The 15,746-nt window shown below is 43.8% G+C and overlaps 2 protein-coding genes across 4 annotated transcripts in view; one reads left to right on the top strand and one right to left on the bottom strand.

The window, feature by feature from the left end:
• Positions 1 to 539: 539 nt before the first annotated feature.
• On the bottom strand, positions 540 to 4,694 carry nipa1 (NIPA magnesium transporter 1). Of its 2 annotated transcripts, none has more exons than XM_070960952.1 (5): positions 4,629 to 4,694; positions 2,900 to 2,947; positions 2,652 to 2,742; positions 2,056 to 2,216; positions 540 to 1,884 (listed from the first exon to the last, which is right to left on the bottom strand). In XM_070960952.1, the coding sequence occupies exons 1-5, from the start codon at positions 4,660 to 4,662 to the stop codon at positions 1,391 to 1,393; spliced, it is 828 nt and encodes a 275-aa protein (XP_070817053.1). In that variant the 5' UTR covers positions 4,663 to 4,694; the 3' UTR covers positions 540 to 1,390. The 2 variants fall into 2 exon arrangements, with proteins under 2 accessions (XP_070817053.1, XP_070817051.1); XM_070960950.1 differs by lacking the exon at positions 4,629 to 4,694 and adding an exon at positions 3,090 to 3,280.
• The window catches only part of herc2 (HECT and RLD domain containing E3 ubiquitin protein ligase 2), a 38,450-nt gene continuing 27,207 nt past the window's right edge, over positions 4,504 to 15,746 (top strand). For both annotated transcript variants that reach the window (XM_070960919.1, XM_070960918.1), the window contains exons 1-19: positions 4,504 to 4,589; positions 5,672 to 5,780; positions 7,331 to 7,424; positions 7,618 to 7,749; positions 9,455 to 9,677; positions 9,915 to 10,015; positions 11,193 to 11,334; positions 11,418 to 11,522; positions 11,636 to 11,807; positions 12,001 to 12,174; positions 12,721 to 12,909; positions 13,026 to 13,177; positions 13,607 to 13,764; positions 13,866 to 13,979; positions 14,070 to 14,321; positions 14,406 to 14,599; positions 14,676 to 14,876; positions 15,068 to 15,296; positions 15,436 to 15,560. In XM_070960919.1, coding sequence (XP_070817020.1) covers positions 5,709 to 5,780; positions 7,331 to 7,424; positions 7,618 to 7,749; positions 9,455 to 9,677; positions 9,915 to 10,015; positions 11,193 to 11,334; positions 11,418 to 11,522; positions 11,636 to 11,807; positions 12,001 to 12,174; positions 12,721 to 12,909; positions 13,026 to 13,177; positions 13,607 to 13,764; positions 13,866 to 13,979; positions 14,070 to 14,321; positions 14,406 to 14,599; positions 14,676 to 14,876; positions 15,068 to 15,296; positions 15,436 to 15,560 — 2,829 coding nt within the window. In that variant the 5' untranslated portion in view covers positions 4,504 to 4,589; positions 5,672 to 5,708. The remainder of the gene's footprint in view (positions 4,590 to 5,671; positions 5,781 to 7,330; positions 7,425 to 7,617; positions 7,750 to 9,454; positions 9,678 to 9,914; positions 10,016 to 11,192; positions 11,335 to 11,417; positions 11,523 to 11,635; positions 11,808 to 12,000; positions 12,175 to 12,720; positions 12,910 to 13,025; positions 13,178 to 13,606; positions 13,765 to 13,865; positions 13,980 to 14,069; positions 14,322 to 14,405; positions 14,600 to 14,675; positions 14,877 to 15,067; positions 15,297 to 15,435; positions 15,561 to 15,746) is intronic.

The following is a 15,746-nucleotide window of genomic DNA, read 5'->3' as shown; positions in this document are numbered from 1 at the left end:
TACCGCAGAGACAACATGATCCACCAGAGCTGAATCCAGTAAGAATGAACAGCTCTGCCTGTCTCTTATATTGAAGTCGTCCTTTATGGATTTATAATTGATATATGAGTATAAAAACACTGTAAGTGGTGTTGCGATGTGAAAATCCTCAATTCAAGACCATGCACATGAATACGATGTATATATTTAGTTTTTCATTAGTTTGACAAAATGAGTCACTAAAAGAGAATGAAACCTTATTTATCATTAAGATACATAATCTAAATAATCATAATGTCAATAGTATTTTCATGGCAGTAGCTGAATTTTCCGTTTGTATATAATGTACATATATATAGTTAATTTTTATTCTGTATTCAGTTTTTTGATCTTTTCTTTGTGTCTCTTTTATCCATTGCTGTCTGTAACAATTTAATTTCCTCAGCATGGGATTAATAGTTTCATTTTATCTGGATTTATTGGGTTAGTTTCTTATTTATCCAAAAACCTGCATTAAAGGGCTCTAAACAGTGACAATATTTACAGGTGATATATAACTACTTGGATTTAGTTTAATACTTCATAAATCAAGCAAAATAACCAATCGCTCGTCAAAGAAAGGACAGTGTATTTCTCACAGACCTTCAGCACAACAAATGCTTGTCAAAACCGGCACAAAGCTGACACATCCAGAGGTGGAAATGAGTGTAAACGTTCATATAAAGTCAATAAATAATCCATGATCCAACTGACGTTTTAGTTAAACATGTATACCATGTAGCAATAAGACTGAACAGCCAGTGGGCACAAGACAAAAGTTTATATTTGGCATATCAGCTTTACAAATCCATCCATTAGAATCCATTTACAAATCCATTAGACAAAACGTTGTTGATGCTGTTTGCACAACTCCTGCACTAAAGAGACTGCTTCTGAAATTACACTGAATAATTCAGAGGCACACTGAAGGAGTCAAAGCGGGGCTGATCCCACACAGTCCAGCATCCAGTGCGCCTATCAAAGCCTTGAGGGCAACACTGAAGTAAACAGAATATTTTCTGTATTTGACAAATTGACTGTTTCCCAGGTTATATTTGAGTGTGACAGTCTCACGATGAAGTAAGTAAGTAAGGACTGTTTCATAAGAAACGGCGAGGAGGTTCAAGTAAAACGTTGAGTGAAAGTAGTGATAAACACGCTGTAAAACATAGATAAAAACAGAACAAGCAGATATTTACAAAAATCAGTGGAGCTGAAGGGATAAAACATTAGATTTATTGTCTTTGTGCTGTTTTTAGTTGAGTATATGTCAAAAAGGATCAGCACTTGTTTTACACAGTTAATAAAGACAATATATTTAATGTTTGACCTTAGTGTTTTTTTGACTCAGGCTTTTATGAAGGCACCTCAATCAGTCTGTCTTCTTCTTCCAAGTGAGCAAAGCCTCCTGGGAAATGCGGAGTAAAACGACCCCGACGCACACTGTTGCCAGGCCGCAAAGCATGGCGAGGCTGTCGGTCAAAGTCAGCGCAGTCCACTCCTTGAAGAGAAGAGCAGAAGCGAGAATGACGGTGGACGTGAAGGTCACATAGTAAATGGCTTCAAACACGTTGGAGCTGAAACACTGCAAGGCCTTGTTGATGAAGAAGAACTGTATCAGGATGCTGACAGCCAGCGTCCCCAGCAAGCCCAGGAAGAGAGCCAGAGCTCTGCCGCTCGAGGGCCCTCCTCCAAAGGCGTCCTGTGCAACCAGGCCGAGTCCTTTGCTGCTCGGAACGGTGAAGCTTCCGAGGAGGGAACATATGGAGACGTACACCATGATGTTTGATGTGCCGTGAGCTGGAGCGATCCACACAATTAGTATGACCAGCAGCAGGGCCACCAAGAGGGAATACAGTACAAACCCTGCAGGATGAGAAATTATATGGTCATTTCCATTATATTGTATATTTTTGACTTTTGACTGGCGTGCTTGCAATTCTGTCGTGTACCTCATCTTTAATAATTCTGGAGGAAACATTTATCAATTCAGTAGAGTGAATTGAAGGCAAAAAACACAAAGAAAACTGACGTCACCTGGGTCCAGCAGCCTCTCCTCGAACTCCAGCCTTGACGTCACAGCTTCTGCTTTAGGGGCATGAATGATCAGCACGACGGAGCCGCAGCAACATAACACACAGCCAAGCTTTCCCAGGATATTTAAATGCTCCCTCAAGATCTGAGAAGCCAGCACAGCCCTGCATCACACAAAAACAGCATGGCAAGGCGATTCATCGAGTCCTGAAAGTGGAATAGCTTTAAATCTCGACTCTGCTCTCTTGTGCTTGATAAACATAAAATAATACAGCGACACAATGAGATTAAAGCTGCTTGTGATAGCTCAATAACATGGGACCAAAACGAACTATACAGACTGAAATTGGATTAAAATAAACTATTGTTCTCATTTCACGTTAGAAATGAGAACAAAAGGATTAATAATTAACCACAACTTCACAGTACCTGAGATAACAAACTTGCTGGATCAGGTAATGTCTGCTCGGACTCAGATATAAGGACAAATCTCTTCAAAATAATTCTGCGTGGTGTCTCTAGTTTGATCCACACATATCTCAACATCAAGCTAAATACTAAAAAATAAAACACCAACAGAATTCAATTCTTAGACTTACCCAAATAACACTCCCAGGGCCCCCAGTGGTGTCACTATCACAGCAGGGGCCACATTGTATGCCAGGAAATTCCCAATTTGACCAACAACCACTAATGAGATTCACAAACAGATGTGTTAAAACATGTAGCATCAAACATTCACGGAGAAAAGTGTTTTACATGAACACGTGAGGAACTCTGCCCAGAACTCTGGTTTCCAGCGGTATTGAACTGCGCATCCAGGATCGACAGGGGGCGCTGTACTCACTGGACAACGTGCCACTCCACCACACCACGTCTGTGAGGTACGAGCCTCCTACGGAAAATATAGGGAAGAGTTTAGTCTGCGGCTTCATTTGGCTCCATGATATAACTTATATGTCTTTCACACTCCTGCCCGTGAAGACAAACTTAAGGAAACCCGTCTGTCCGCCAGCTTCTCTGCTGTTTCTGTCTACCTCTGTCGCGGGAGCGTAATATTCCCTTTTTTTGAAGCACAAATGTCGACCCATTGATGAAACTTGATATCACTGCTATCACTACTCCAGCTACGGGCATCGAAACGCTACTTGGTTCGGAGACAGTGGCCATAACAGTGGCTGTCATTTATGAGGATTGGCTTCACTAGCAGGATGACTGAGGGTCTGTCGGCTAACTTCCTGGTTCGACTCAGGAAGTGAGACGCTGCGCATGCGCAGCGCCGGCTTCTCTCACTAAATGATAAACTTTTCACTCCAAACAGTTCATAACATAATTTACTGATTGTCTCCACATTCAAGTGACATACTGTGTGTAATTTTCACGCTCACAAAAAACGTCCGATATTATCAATCAATGAAATGACACTTTGGGCCCATATTTAAAGCGACCACATAAAGCATTGCCTTCTGTAGTTACTGTGTTCTGCTGTAACTGATCAGTTCTGTTAAGTGCAAATTAGAGAGGAGAGGGTCCTTCACACTGGAGTAAGAGCGGCATGCCTTGTGAATCGCATTATTCATTTTAAAGATGAATCTTTCTCCTACCTTCAAAAATATCCCCTTGAGAAAAAAAAAAAAGATTCAGTCTGAAATGAGCAGTCAAGCATTACACTCTCAGATCTCTCATTACGCATCAGTCTTTCTGCTGGAGTTTCTTTGAGCAAGACAACAAATGCTAAAACACAGTTTTTTGCCTTTTCATGGGGCAGATATTGTACAGTGTCAATAAGATGATGATGATGATGATGATGATGATGATGATGATGATGATGATGATTATTATTATTATTGATCCCACATCGGAAATGTAGATGCTACAGATAGCAGATATCTTGATATTCCCTCCTCTGAAATATCTCTTTGATCTATTGTGGAAAACATGACCTTACATTCAAAAATTAAAAATTGTAGACAGGCTGATAATTGTCAAATGGTCAATGGTCAAATAGATAAATAAGTAGCAGCAAACAGATTTAACAACAGATAGCAAAATTACACAGACATGATGACGGCTTTAAGGTGGTATAAAATCAGCATTAATTAATAAACTCTATCGTTAAATAAACATAAACTATGTGAACAATGTAACTGTGGCTAAATAAATCATCTGTGAAGTAAATATCCCCACCCTTTCCTTGAGACACACCGCCGCCTAGCGGACACTTGGCCTTCACTAGGCCAACCCCGCCCCTCCTATGTCCCGCCTCAATTCAAAAGGAGCGCACTTTTTATTACACCGGCCGGTGCGAGCGGGCGGAGTAGAATCTGTGGCGAACGGATCAGCTCGCGTTAGAAACCCCACCTCAGCGGGCTGTTGTGGTAAAGAACAATCGCATTGAGTCTACCAGTTAAGGCTACGTAATTTGTTTCCATGCCTCGTGCCCTAGTGCGCGACCTGTCAATCAAGTCCATTATGAACGGCTTGTTAATGCAGCAAAGCAGCTGAGGGGACGAGAATAGCTTGAGAAGAGACCGCAGGTAATTTAAAGAAATTTGTTGGCAGAATTGACATGTTACCCGTCGTGTTGCTGAACTCGCCGGGACGGTGCATGTCGTTCGGTTCAGTGTCATGTCACAGGAGCTTGTTCATCGTTGCCTGGATGTTGAGATCTGGTTTAGCGCTAGCTAGCTAACGCTGTGTTAGTATTAGCTGTATAGCAAGCTAAGTAGTTAGCCTTAGCTGCCAAGCTAATGTGAACGTTACCGAGCATTAGGCGTTGCTTTATGAGCGTGCTGATGCTGTGTCAGTGTGTTATTACCCCCCGGGCTCGTGTTTATTATCATATACGATAACAAGGTTACAGCCACTTTATCAAGGTTAGCAGAGACTGTGCCCTTGCTAGCATTTAATGCTACGATATTCTCGTTTTCCTCCCAACGTCTCATGTAACGTTAGAGTTATGGATACATCTTTGGCCTTAAACTCTGGCGTTAATTGTGTTAATGAAGCTAATGCAAGCTACAACTTATAGTTACATGTCACAATTGTAATTTTTAGATTGTGATAGGAAGTTGCGGCTATAACCGCATGTATAATTTAAGGGGTTGACCCAGTTAAGGATAAAGCATTTATGTGTAACGTTACTTCAGACAGTCATGAGAAAAGCAGCAGTATTTAGATGTCACCCAGCTGATGTTTAATATTAGTTGAGTATTAGAAGACATGTCCTTAACGTGGGAGTGACTCCTGTGAGTCCCGTGTTTTGAAAAGTGGCGTTGGGGTTCTCCTGTGTTTACACCTTGGTGATAATACTGGTTGGTGTTGGCATGTTCTCTGACTGAAAGGTTGGTTATGCAGTTTTTGTCTGACTGTGTAAGTTCACCAGTCTGAGGTTATGTTAGTGTCAGTGTTCATCTTGAAACAGATTGTTGTTAGACTGCTTTTTCATTCAAGTCAAAGGAAACAGGTTTGGAAAGGAGCCTGCTGATGTTTGGCGAAAAGCTTTACCCTCATTGTTTCACAGGCACTTTATAATGTCTGGCTTTCTTAGCTGGTTTTCATCTTACCTTGACTAATTAATTTGTCTCATATCATAACACAGCCTCTCTTTATCTTGCAGGTTGGCTGCGTTTGCAGCCAGGAGAGGAGCGGGGAAGATGCCCTCTCCATCTTTTACCCTCGATGCTCAGCTGAGATTTCATGACAAATGGCTGAAGATAGACTTACAGGTATGTGTATATGAAGGAGTGATTCATATGAAAATTGCTGCTTTTTCATATCGAGAAGACAGCATGATGTTTTTTGACTGAGGAGAAGAGGACGTGCCAGGTTTGACAGTATTTTTCATCTTTGCCTCAGCTGCAGCATTATACTTTCCTCTATTGACTCAGAAAATGTTGCTATCTTGGATGATTGAGTCCATTAATCTGCATCTGCTGCAGCAGTCCTGGATGTCTTTCGCTATCTAAAACAACTGTTCAGCTGAGCTTAATTTAGAATCTGCTTAATTTCCGAATTGTTGTGAGTCTGACTGTCACAAAATGTTGGGGATGAACTGCAAAACCTCTAAAGTGTGATGACTCGCTGATAGCAAGTGTCTGTCTTCTCTCTCTTTTTCCGAAACATTTTTTCTATGAGGCCAGGCAGTGAACGCACCTTACCGTCGTTAACATAAACATCCGAAATGGTCAGAATCAAACGGAGAGCTGAACAACAGGAGCTACGTACTGCAGCCGCTGACCTGCGAGTTGCATCAAGCCTCTTGTGCAGATGATTATTGTTTTTCCTTCAATGTGAAAAGAGGCGTAGACTATAATTTTCCACTAGGTTTGGGTGAAAAGCTAATAAAAAAAAGATCTCTGTTGTGAAAACAAGCTCATGTTGGTTGTAATTATGAGGTCTTTTATCAGTGTATGACAGATTTAGAGAAGCGTGAGATACAACACTCCGTATCCACCGCCTTGCAGTATGAAATAGGCTGTGCCATGAGCCCTCTGCTCTCACCTCCACACGCTGCAGCCTGTCCGTGCTCACCCTGAGCTTGAAAACTCGACCAAATGAAGACTATAGTTGGGGAAGGGTGTCATGTTTTCCCATCGTCGGAGCTCTCACCAGTTCTGAAGGCAGCTTTAGTGTTATGTGTCTGCTCTGGTGTCATCTTTGAGCTAACATGTTTTTGACATTTAAGACATTAGATCCTTGAAAGCGAGGGCTCGGCTTTCCACTTGCGAATATTTCTTATTAGAGCAAAGCTTGACTGGTGTACCACTTGGGTGATGACACAGATTTCGCGGTCGATGAATCCTTGAATCAGTTTGAACTCGGGGATGAAGGAGCTGTTTTGTACTCTCATTCTTTTACTTTATTTTATATTATTAGATTATTAGTTTGTTGGTGTTAGTTTTCTTAACTTGGTCATGAAGCCTGCATAAGGGATTTCCTTCCCCAATCGAAACAGATGTAAGAATTTCTGTTTTTGCTCTAAATGTTTGAAAATCTAAAGAGAAATGAAGTATGGCCATGTGATACCCATGGGAATGGTTATTTTTAAATGCACCAGTGTGAAGACAATATTTTTACATGGTAAAGCAGCACAAAACAAGCTAACCCCAGTTCACTGGATCACATTCAGCTGCGATTATAACGCCTTCATAATGGGATAATATCCTCTCTGTGACATACTGAGGCAGACTTTACAAAGCAAACACATGCAGATGTGAACTCACGTGATTTTATCTATGTTTCATGCTGATTTTCTGTTTTTTCCTTCCATTTCCAGAGGGCATTCTCTCCAGAGGGACTGAGTGAGATGTGGAATGAAATGGTAAAAGATGAGGAGATAACATTCAACGGAGAAGAATCAGCTCACCCAGGTACAGCACCGAGAGGTGACAGCGTCTGTTAACCCTCTGTGTTTCTCACAGGTATTCAGTGATGCTGTCGATTTACGAAGGCACATTTTCGCTTGCTCTCTAAAGACGTGAAGCGAGCCCGGGGACAAGGTCGGGACTTAACCTTTCTGATGGAAAAGAGGGTTAATGTCAGGATTTCTTTTATTTATTTCAGAGGATTGCACTGACTGCTTTGGAACCCAGAAGAAGGATGAACCCAACGACAAAGAGAAGAAAGAGGAGGAGGAGACGTCGACATCTGTACATCACTCCATCATTGAGACGTGGGACTGGGGCCGGCAGCCAGGTGAGAGTGCGACCTGAACAAGACCAGACCAGAACGCGTGAAGCTACAAAACATCCCGCTGACCCGCTGCTACGACGCTGCCCCGTCCTCCCGTCGTGGCTCTTGTTATTTAACGCCTTTCTGTTTCCAAGTAGGGTAATTAATACCATGTTGACAGCAGATGGTTTCACAACACCTAAATGTCGAGTAGATTCAGTGATACTGATCATTTCGACACATGGTCAGCCTCTCTGTTTATCAATTTCACGTCTGTGGGGCCCTGCTGACGCGTGCGTGTTTTGCTGGCACGTGATGTGTGGAAACTCTAAAATGACAACTTGCAGCCTGAAGGTCTGCGTGGTTATTTTTACCCCTCCGAGTGTAATCTTGGTAGGCGTTATAATGTGGCCCAGCTCGGGGTAGCCTCTCTCACCCTTGCTGTGTTTACTGGCAGGACTGGGTGGGACGGTGTCATGGTGGTGGGAGATAAGCGCTGGGAGGGAGGGGGGAGGGTCTACATGCTTACTGAATGCAGACTTTGCAGTAGCTCCGTGGCTGCTCGTCGCTTTTTTATTTTTATTGACCGAGTCAGGGAGTCACACTGGTCTGGTTGTACAGTGAGTGAAACTGGATCGCTGCACGGACGAGTGCTCTGTCATTGATGCTTAAAGTTCAAACAGCATACTTCCTGCTTTTCCATTGAGTGGCCAGATATTTGGAACATGTTGATCTCAGCAGTTAGAGCCCAGACCCAGCCTATTGTTTGAAAGCAGGTCGACGTAGGGAGATCTGCGCTGATTCTTAGCCGCTGATGTGTTTTACCTCTTTTTTTTTCCGCGAGGTAACTTTTTAGCCATGGGTGATGCGTAATGAACACTTAGAGACTTGTCTGACTGGTATTCATATCTGTCCTGACAGCTGAGCACAGCTGACTGTAGTGTGGCTCATACAACCTCAGGCCAGTCTGGCTTACATAAAGCTTTAGTAGACTTCAGACCAGCTATTTTGGCCATCTTTGCCCCCCTGCAGCGCTGCTGTATAGACACATAATAAAGCATTTTCTCTTGCACTGGATCAGAACAAAGGCATGTTTGTGCTAAAGGCCAGTGGGGAAATTTTTGACAATGGTGAATATTATTTTTAAACACATAAGACATCGTCAGTTTTTATTTAAGCCTCAAGGGGCTTTACTACCTGAACTGTATATGACACCCTCTAGTGCTTAGATATTAATTAATATTTGGATTTTAAACCGGATTGCGGATTAAATTATTAAAATTCAGCAGTATATTTACAGTATGGCAAAAATACTTTCACTGTTGGATGTTTCTGTTTGTCCTGTGTCATCTGCTTTAAAATTTGAGTTTTCATGGGTGGTAAAATAGAATTTTAAAGCATCGCATTTAGATTGGTTATACTTTTTCTTTTCCCACTCTGAAAGCCTTTGTGGTGAACAGTTACAATATATTGCATTTACTGTGAATGCATTTTTTACTAATTTTAAGAAAAGTCTTGAATTGTAGAAGAAAAGTCTGAGATTAGACTTAAAACTTTAAGGGGAAAATAATAGTTTTTCAATATTGAAATAACACCAGTACTCAAACCATAAGTATTTACTGTATAATAATAGATTTTAAATAATAATACATAGGCTGTCAATGTGTATTTTGAATAATTTCATGCTCAGGATGATGATGTCTTTGTTGGCGTTTCCTCCTGTGTGTAGATGAGACTGAGCTGAAGGACTGTCTGATGGTCCTGGTTGACGACCAGCAGAAGCTCTCCGTTCAGATGGCCAAAAGCACCCTGTCTGCCCAGCGCCTGCGGCAGCGCCTGGTCATCCTGGAGCGCTACCTCATCTCTCTGAGCCACAGCATGATGGAGGAAAAGTACAAGGTCCGCTGGAAGACGCCCCCCAGCCCACCGCTGCCTGCTGCTGACAATAAGAGGTAACAGTAATTAATAATTAACTATAGATTGAGGCAGAACAGCCACAGTGTACATAGAACAGTACAGCTTCTCTCTGGTATGTACATATATGCGCTTACAGGATTATTCATGTGCGTTTGAGTTAAACGCTGCAGCTCAGTGTACGAGTGCACACTGTTTCCCTCATGAAGGCCCCTCAAACACTCTCACAAATGCATCTGTTGTTAATCCCTGTGCATTTTGCTTTGCTCCTTCAGCCCTCGTCCGGCCAGTAAAGGCGTCGAAGGTTTGGCCAGAGTCGGCTCCAGGGCCGCTCTCTCCTTCGCCTTCGCTTTCCTGCGGCGGGCCTGGAGGTCAGGTAAGAATACTGACAGTGAAGATGTTGTGTGCCCTCGTGGTGGTGATGATAGCTGCTGTCATGGTGATGGAGCTTTGCTCAACAGCTGTTAATGAATGTGTTGCACCATGTTTCACGCTGCTCGTAGTAAACAACCCAGCATATTTCACAGTGCCATGTTTTTAGCCTTGTGTTGGCTGCATGAAGGACTGCAGGAGATCATGACCTGTAGGGAACATTCTTACTGCCCCCCCCGTCCCCCCCCGTCCCCATTACAAGCGGATAACTTAGGGACAGTCAGTGATCTGTCCGTCACAGATGTTGAACATATAACATGCTGTTCTGTTAGACTGTCAAATACAACACACACCACAGACTGTGACTTCAAGAAAGACAACCAGAGTTGAATTTGATTGTGTAAGCAATGTTCAATCAATCAAGCTGCATCTCAGTGTATGTCAGTCACACCGTGTCTTTATGTCCAATAATGAACAGCTTTGGCTGCGTGAACTTAAAAGTCCCAAACTGTTCGCTTTGCAAGCAGAGACGCTGTTTTTGTTACGTGTGCTGATGTGAGGATGAGAGCTGCCTGTCCACAGGGACTGGGTGGGAACAAAGAGCTGGCCTCTTCCAGCCTTCCTGTAACATGAGCAACACACACACACACACACACACACACACACACACACACACACACACACACACACACACACACACACACACACACACACACACACACACACACAGTTAAGCCTCTCATTCTCAGTGTAGCTGTATTCCTGGAATACACTACAAGAACAACAGAAGTGTAACAGTATGTTCTTTCAGCCACCACCTGCTGAATGAGCACATCTACAAATCCTGGATGTTATGAAACTTTTTTTTTTTTTCGTTTTGCAGGATAATGATTATTTAATCTGATTGGTTGAATGCATGCCAGGTTGAGACCGTTTTCACCAATCATCTCAGGATCAATCAGTGGTTCTAAATAGTTCTCACTTCCTTTTTGTGACTGAGGAAGTCAGTTTTAGGCCAGATGTTGGTGCATTTGCGATGTTTCTATCATTTTATGCATTAGCTTCATTTTAGATCCACATTTAGGGAAACATGGGAAAGTATAAATGCTCTCATGCTGGGCCTGGCAGATTGTACAGTGTGTTGTGTAGCCGTATATCAAACAGAAGCTTGTGTTTTATAGGAGATGATGCAGATCTTTGCAGTGAGCTCCTCCAGGAGTCTCTGGATGCCCTGAGAGCTCTTCCAGAGGCTACGCTGTTCGATGAGGGAACTGTATCATCAGTGTGGCTCGAGGTTGTTGAGAGGGCCACCAAGTTCCTCAGGTTCGTATTTACTGGTTAGTTGTTCTGTTGTGAGATGTGTTGGACGATGTGTAATCTTCATGTATTGTCTTTTCTGGGACCAGTGATGTACACGGAAGTGCCAGCACCAAAGGCAACATTCCTCTTCAGGACCAGCACCTGGCCCTGGCCATCCTGCTGGAGCTGGCTGTACAGAGGGGCACTCTCAGGTAACCAGATACCCCGAATGCCTGCTGATTTGCTTATGCTGATATGCTCCTGCAGATGAAATGCAGTGCTCCCTCTCTGCTCACTTTGTCTCTTTGTCGCTGTGTCTTTGCAGTCAGCTGCTGTCTGCCGTTCTGCTGCTGCTGCGCCTGTGGGAAAGCGGCACCAGAGAGATGGACAATGAGCGCTCCACCCAGGGAACCAGCGCCCCTCTGCTGCCCCTCCTGCAGCGCTTCCAGAACATACACAGCAGCAAGGACGAGCCCATTCCCGAAGAGGCAGCTGAGGTGAATTTTCCCCCTCTCACTTTTTCTTTTCCCGTCATTTAATGAAAGAGCAAGAAACCTCAAACAAAACGTCATCAAATGATGGTCTGCTGTCTGGTGTGTTGCTTGGAAAGGCCTGTTTCTAAATACCCCCGTCGCTCTTTTCCTGCTTGATAATCAACCTAATTACGTGGTTGATTGCTGTGATTTCCAGATCCTCACAGCCCCCCTGAGTCCAAATGAGAGTTTCCTGCGCTACCTGACCTTGCCTCAGGATAACGACCTGGCTATTGACCTTCGGCAAACAGCCGTGGTGATCATGGCTCACCTGGACCGCCTGGCTTCTCCCTGCAGTCCTCCACACTGCAACTCCCCCACATCACACAAGGTGACAGCTCTGTTTTTAGCAGCTGACAATGCCTGAATCATTAGTTATCTTATTTTGTAGGTCAGTGACGCTACCGGTTCCTTCAATTATTGCTTGAGTTACGTGTCTCTTTTTCATCTTTGTGCTATATATATCTCTGACTTTGCACTGAAGTCTTGCATTGCTCTATTTTAATTCACCCACTGTTTTTATATTTCATCATTGTTTCTTTATTTCAACCATCCACTGTTTTAAGTTTTATCCCTCTTCTGTCTTTTATGCCATTTAACCATCATAACTGTATTTCACTGCTGCTGGCTGTAAGGCACTTTGTAACACTGGTTTTGAAAAGTAGCATTCAAATAAATGCAATTATTATTATGTACTCTGTTTCCCTTGTAAATCCTCCTTTGGATTCACGACGGTTATTAAAATACTGCGCATGAAATTCATGCCAGCCTCTCTCATTTGATTGTGGTTAAGTATGTCTGCCAAAGGGGACATTACATCCACAGTGGCACACAATCACCATGAGCCTGACTTTGTCTCTGTCTTGTTTTGTTCCAGGGAACCCTGCAGGAAGTGATCGCATGGGGCCTGTTGGGCTGGAAGCTTTATGCCAATGTTAATGGGCCCATTCAGTGTAAAGCTCTGTCAAGCCTCGGAGTCACACAGATTGTCTGTTCAGAAAAGGGTTTTCTCATCCTGTCCAGCAGTGGTGCTGTTTACACCCAAAACTACAAGAGCACAACCCTGGTCAGTTCTGTTACACGTGTTTTCTGTTTATCTGTGTACCCTCTCTAATGAACTCGCTGTACTCAGAACAAAGAAGTAGCTTCTGCAGATTGAGTCACCCAGTTGTTTTGTTGCAGGCTCCAATGCTAATCCACTGTCTGAGCTCCAGAAAGATTGTGAAGCTTGCAGCTCATCCTGATGGGCAGCACTACTTGGCCTTGTCATCCAATGGGGAGGTGTTCTCGTGGGGCTGTGGCGACGGAGGCCGCCTTGGACATGGAGACACCACGTAAGAAACCAGAGAAAAGCCCAATCTGATGTCTAATTTCCAGGGTCCCTCTAATTTTGCATTTCTATTCAATATAAAATACGAAGGTATATAGACAGTTTTGCAACTCACAAACACCAGTAAATCTGTAGATTTTGGGCATTTCAAAAAGATGTAGCCTAACTGAATTATTGATGCTAACAGATGCTAAAGTTATGCATTAATTACATCCCAAGTCTAGGATGTTGCATTCATGTTTTATGCTATTAAACAAAAGAGAGCTGCCATTAACTGCATTTTAAGAAACAATGGAAAATACCCCACAGCAACAAATCCTTTATAAAAAGTATAAAACAATGCTTGAGACATAAATAATTACTTTCACAATGGCCAGAGAGACTCCTGAAAAGCATCTTGTATGTGTACATCCCCGTTTTCCCTTTATTTCAGGTATCTAGAAGAGCCCACAATGATCGCAGCCTTCAATGGGAAACAGACAGGAAAGCACGTGGTACATGTTGCTTGTGGGAGCACATACAGCGCTGCGATCACTGCTGATGGTGAGCTGTATACATGGGGCAGAGGGAACTACGGTCGACTGGGCCACGGTAAGCTCCACCTGCTTTGAAATTCTTCACCCAGCCTGAGCTTGAATAACAACATCTTTGTCTGTTTTACCACTGAAAATGAGCTCTGACTGCATTGATAGGCTCCAGCGAGGACCAGACCACACCCATGCTGGTGACGGCGCTGAAGGGACTAAAGGTGGTGGATGTGGCATGTGGAAGTGGCGATGCACAAACACTCGCTGTGACTGAAAATGGTAAAAACAAGAGTCTTTTCTTAAATCCTTCAGCATCGCCTTAACTGCAGCGTTAGTGTTTTTGATGACCACCTCTGCGTGTTTCCACAGGTCAGGTGTGGTCCTGGGGGGACGGAGACTATGGCAAACTGGGCAGAGGAGGCAGTGATGGCTGCAAGACACCCAAACTTGTGGAAAAACTGCAGGACCTGGACATTGTGAAGGTGTGCTGTGGCAGCCAGTTTTCAGTGGCCCTCACCAAAGATGGCCAAGTGTACACCTGGGGGAAGGGAGACAATCAGCGCCTTGGTCATGGCACCGATGAGCATGTTCGCTACCCCAAGTTGCTCGACAGTTTACAGGGTGAGCTGACTATCTTATATACGTGTTTATATTGTCAGAAGCTTCACACAAAGGCTGATCTTGGCCTGCTCTTTTTGCACTCAGGAAAGAAAGTTGTGGATATTGCTGTGGGCTCTACACACTGCCTAGCCCTCACTGATGACGGGGAGGTGCACAGCTGGGGCAGCAATGATAAGCTGCAGCACTTTGATACACTCTTTTCTAACAAGAAGCAGCCTAAGGCACTTCCAGGGCTCAACTCCAAACACATAGTGGGAATCTCCTGTGGTCCAGGACAGGTAATGCAGAACTGCCGTTGATGATTTTTATATGCTTGTAATGATTGGACCCAAAACACTGTCTGTGTGTTTTCAGAGCTTCGCCTGGTCCTCGTGCTCAGAGTGGTCTGTTGGGCAGCGTGTGCCCTTTGTGGTGGACGTTTGCCCTATGACCTTTGAGCAGCTGGACCTGCTCCTGCGACAGGTCAGCGAGGGAATGGACGGCAGCTCAGACTGGCCTCCCCCTCAGGAGAAGGAGTGCATGGTAGTCGCCACGCTCAACCTGCTCAGGCTCCAGGTAGGCGACTGTCTATCAGCAGTTGGTGTTTCATTTATTTGTGTCAGTGTTAGATTTTCTCAACAATATAAAGTTTTTACATCTCCACAGCTTCTTTCATGCCTAGTTTACCTCACAGAATAGTTTCTAAGATTGCAAAAGTGGACTTCTTGGACCTCTGAACATAATATTTCTAAAACTTCCCTCCTCAGCTGCATGCAGCCATCAGTAACCAGGTGGATCCAGAGGAGCTGGGACTGGGGCTTGGCAGCGTGCTGCTGAACAACCTCAAACAAACAGTGGTAGTACTCGCTAGCAATGCTGGGGTGCTTAATACTGTGCAAGCAGCTGCCCAAGCAGTCCTCCAAAGTGGCTGGTCAGTGCTGCTGCCCACTGCTGAGGAAAGGGCTAGGGCATTATCCTCACTTCTGCCTAATGCAGGTGAGTGCAAATCAGAGCCTCTCCTAACACTGATTAAACACAGTAATGGACACTTAATATTCCATTAACGGTGCTACGAAGTCAAAAACGGTCAGGACAGGAGACGCTGAGGTCTTTATTTATTTATTTTTTTCTCCAGCATCCGGAAATGAAATGAGCGTGAGCCCTGGACGTCGCTTCATGATCGACCTGTTGGTCAGCAGTTTGATGGCTGATGGGGGGTTGGAATCTGCACTGAATGCAGCCATCACTGCTGAGATACAGGTCAGTGTGTTAAATGCCATTAAATGAGTCATCACTCCTCTCTTTTCTTGTGTAATGTATTCAGTTTGAATTTAATTTTCATCAAATTTCTTCTGATTTGTTTAACCCAAACTCTGGGCCTTTTGGCAAATCTATTAGTTGAACCCTGCTAACTGGGAAATCCTTCAACTAATACAGAATAATAGA

The sequence above is a fragment of the Chaetodon trifascialis genome, chromosome 4 (genome assembly GCF_039877785.1).
Source record: "Chaetodon trifascialis isolate fChaTrf1 chromosome 4, fChaTrf1.hap1, whole genome shotgun sequence".
Taxonomy (NCBI): Eukaryota; Metazoa; Chordata; class Actinopteri; order Chaetodontiformes; family Chaetodontidae; genus Chaetodon; species Chaetodon trifascialis.
This window is presented reverse-complemented; position numbering and strand designations above follow the sequence as displayed.

Coding starts and splice junctions, on each gene's coding strand:
- nipa1 (XM_070960950.1), bottom strand. CDS start 3,237: ATGACAGCCACTGTTATGGCCACTGTCTCCGAACCAAGTAGCGTTTCG. Junction 2,948..3,089: donor ATTACGCTCCCGCGACAGAG/GTAGACAGAAAC, acceptor TATTTTCCGTAG/GAGGCTCGTACCTCACAGAC. Junction 1,885..2,055: donor GGAGAGGCTGCTGGACCCAG/GTGACGTCAGTT, acceptor CTCATCCTGCAG/GGTTTGTACTGTATTCCCTC.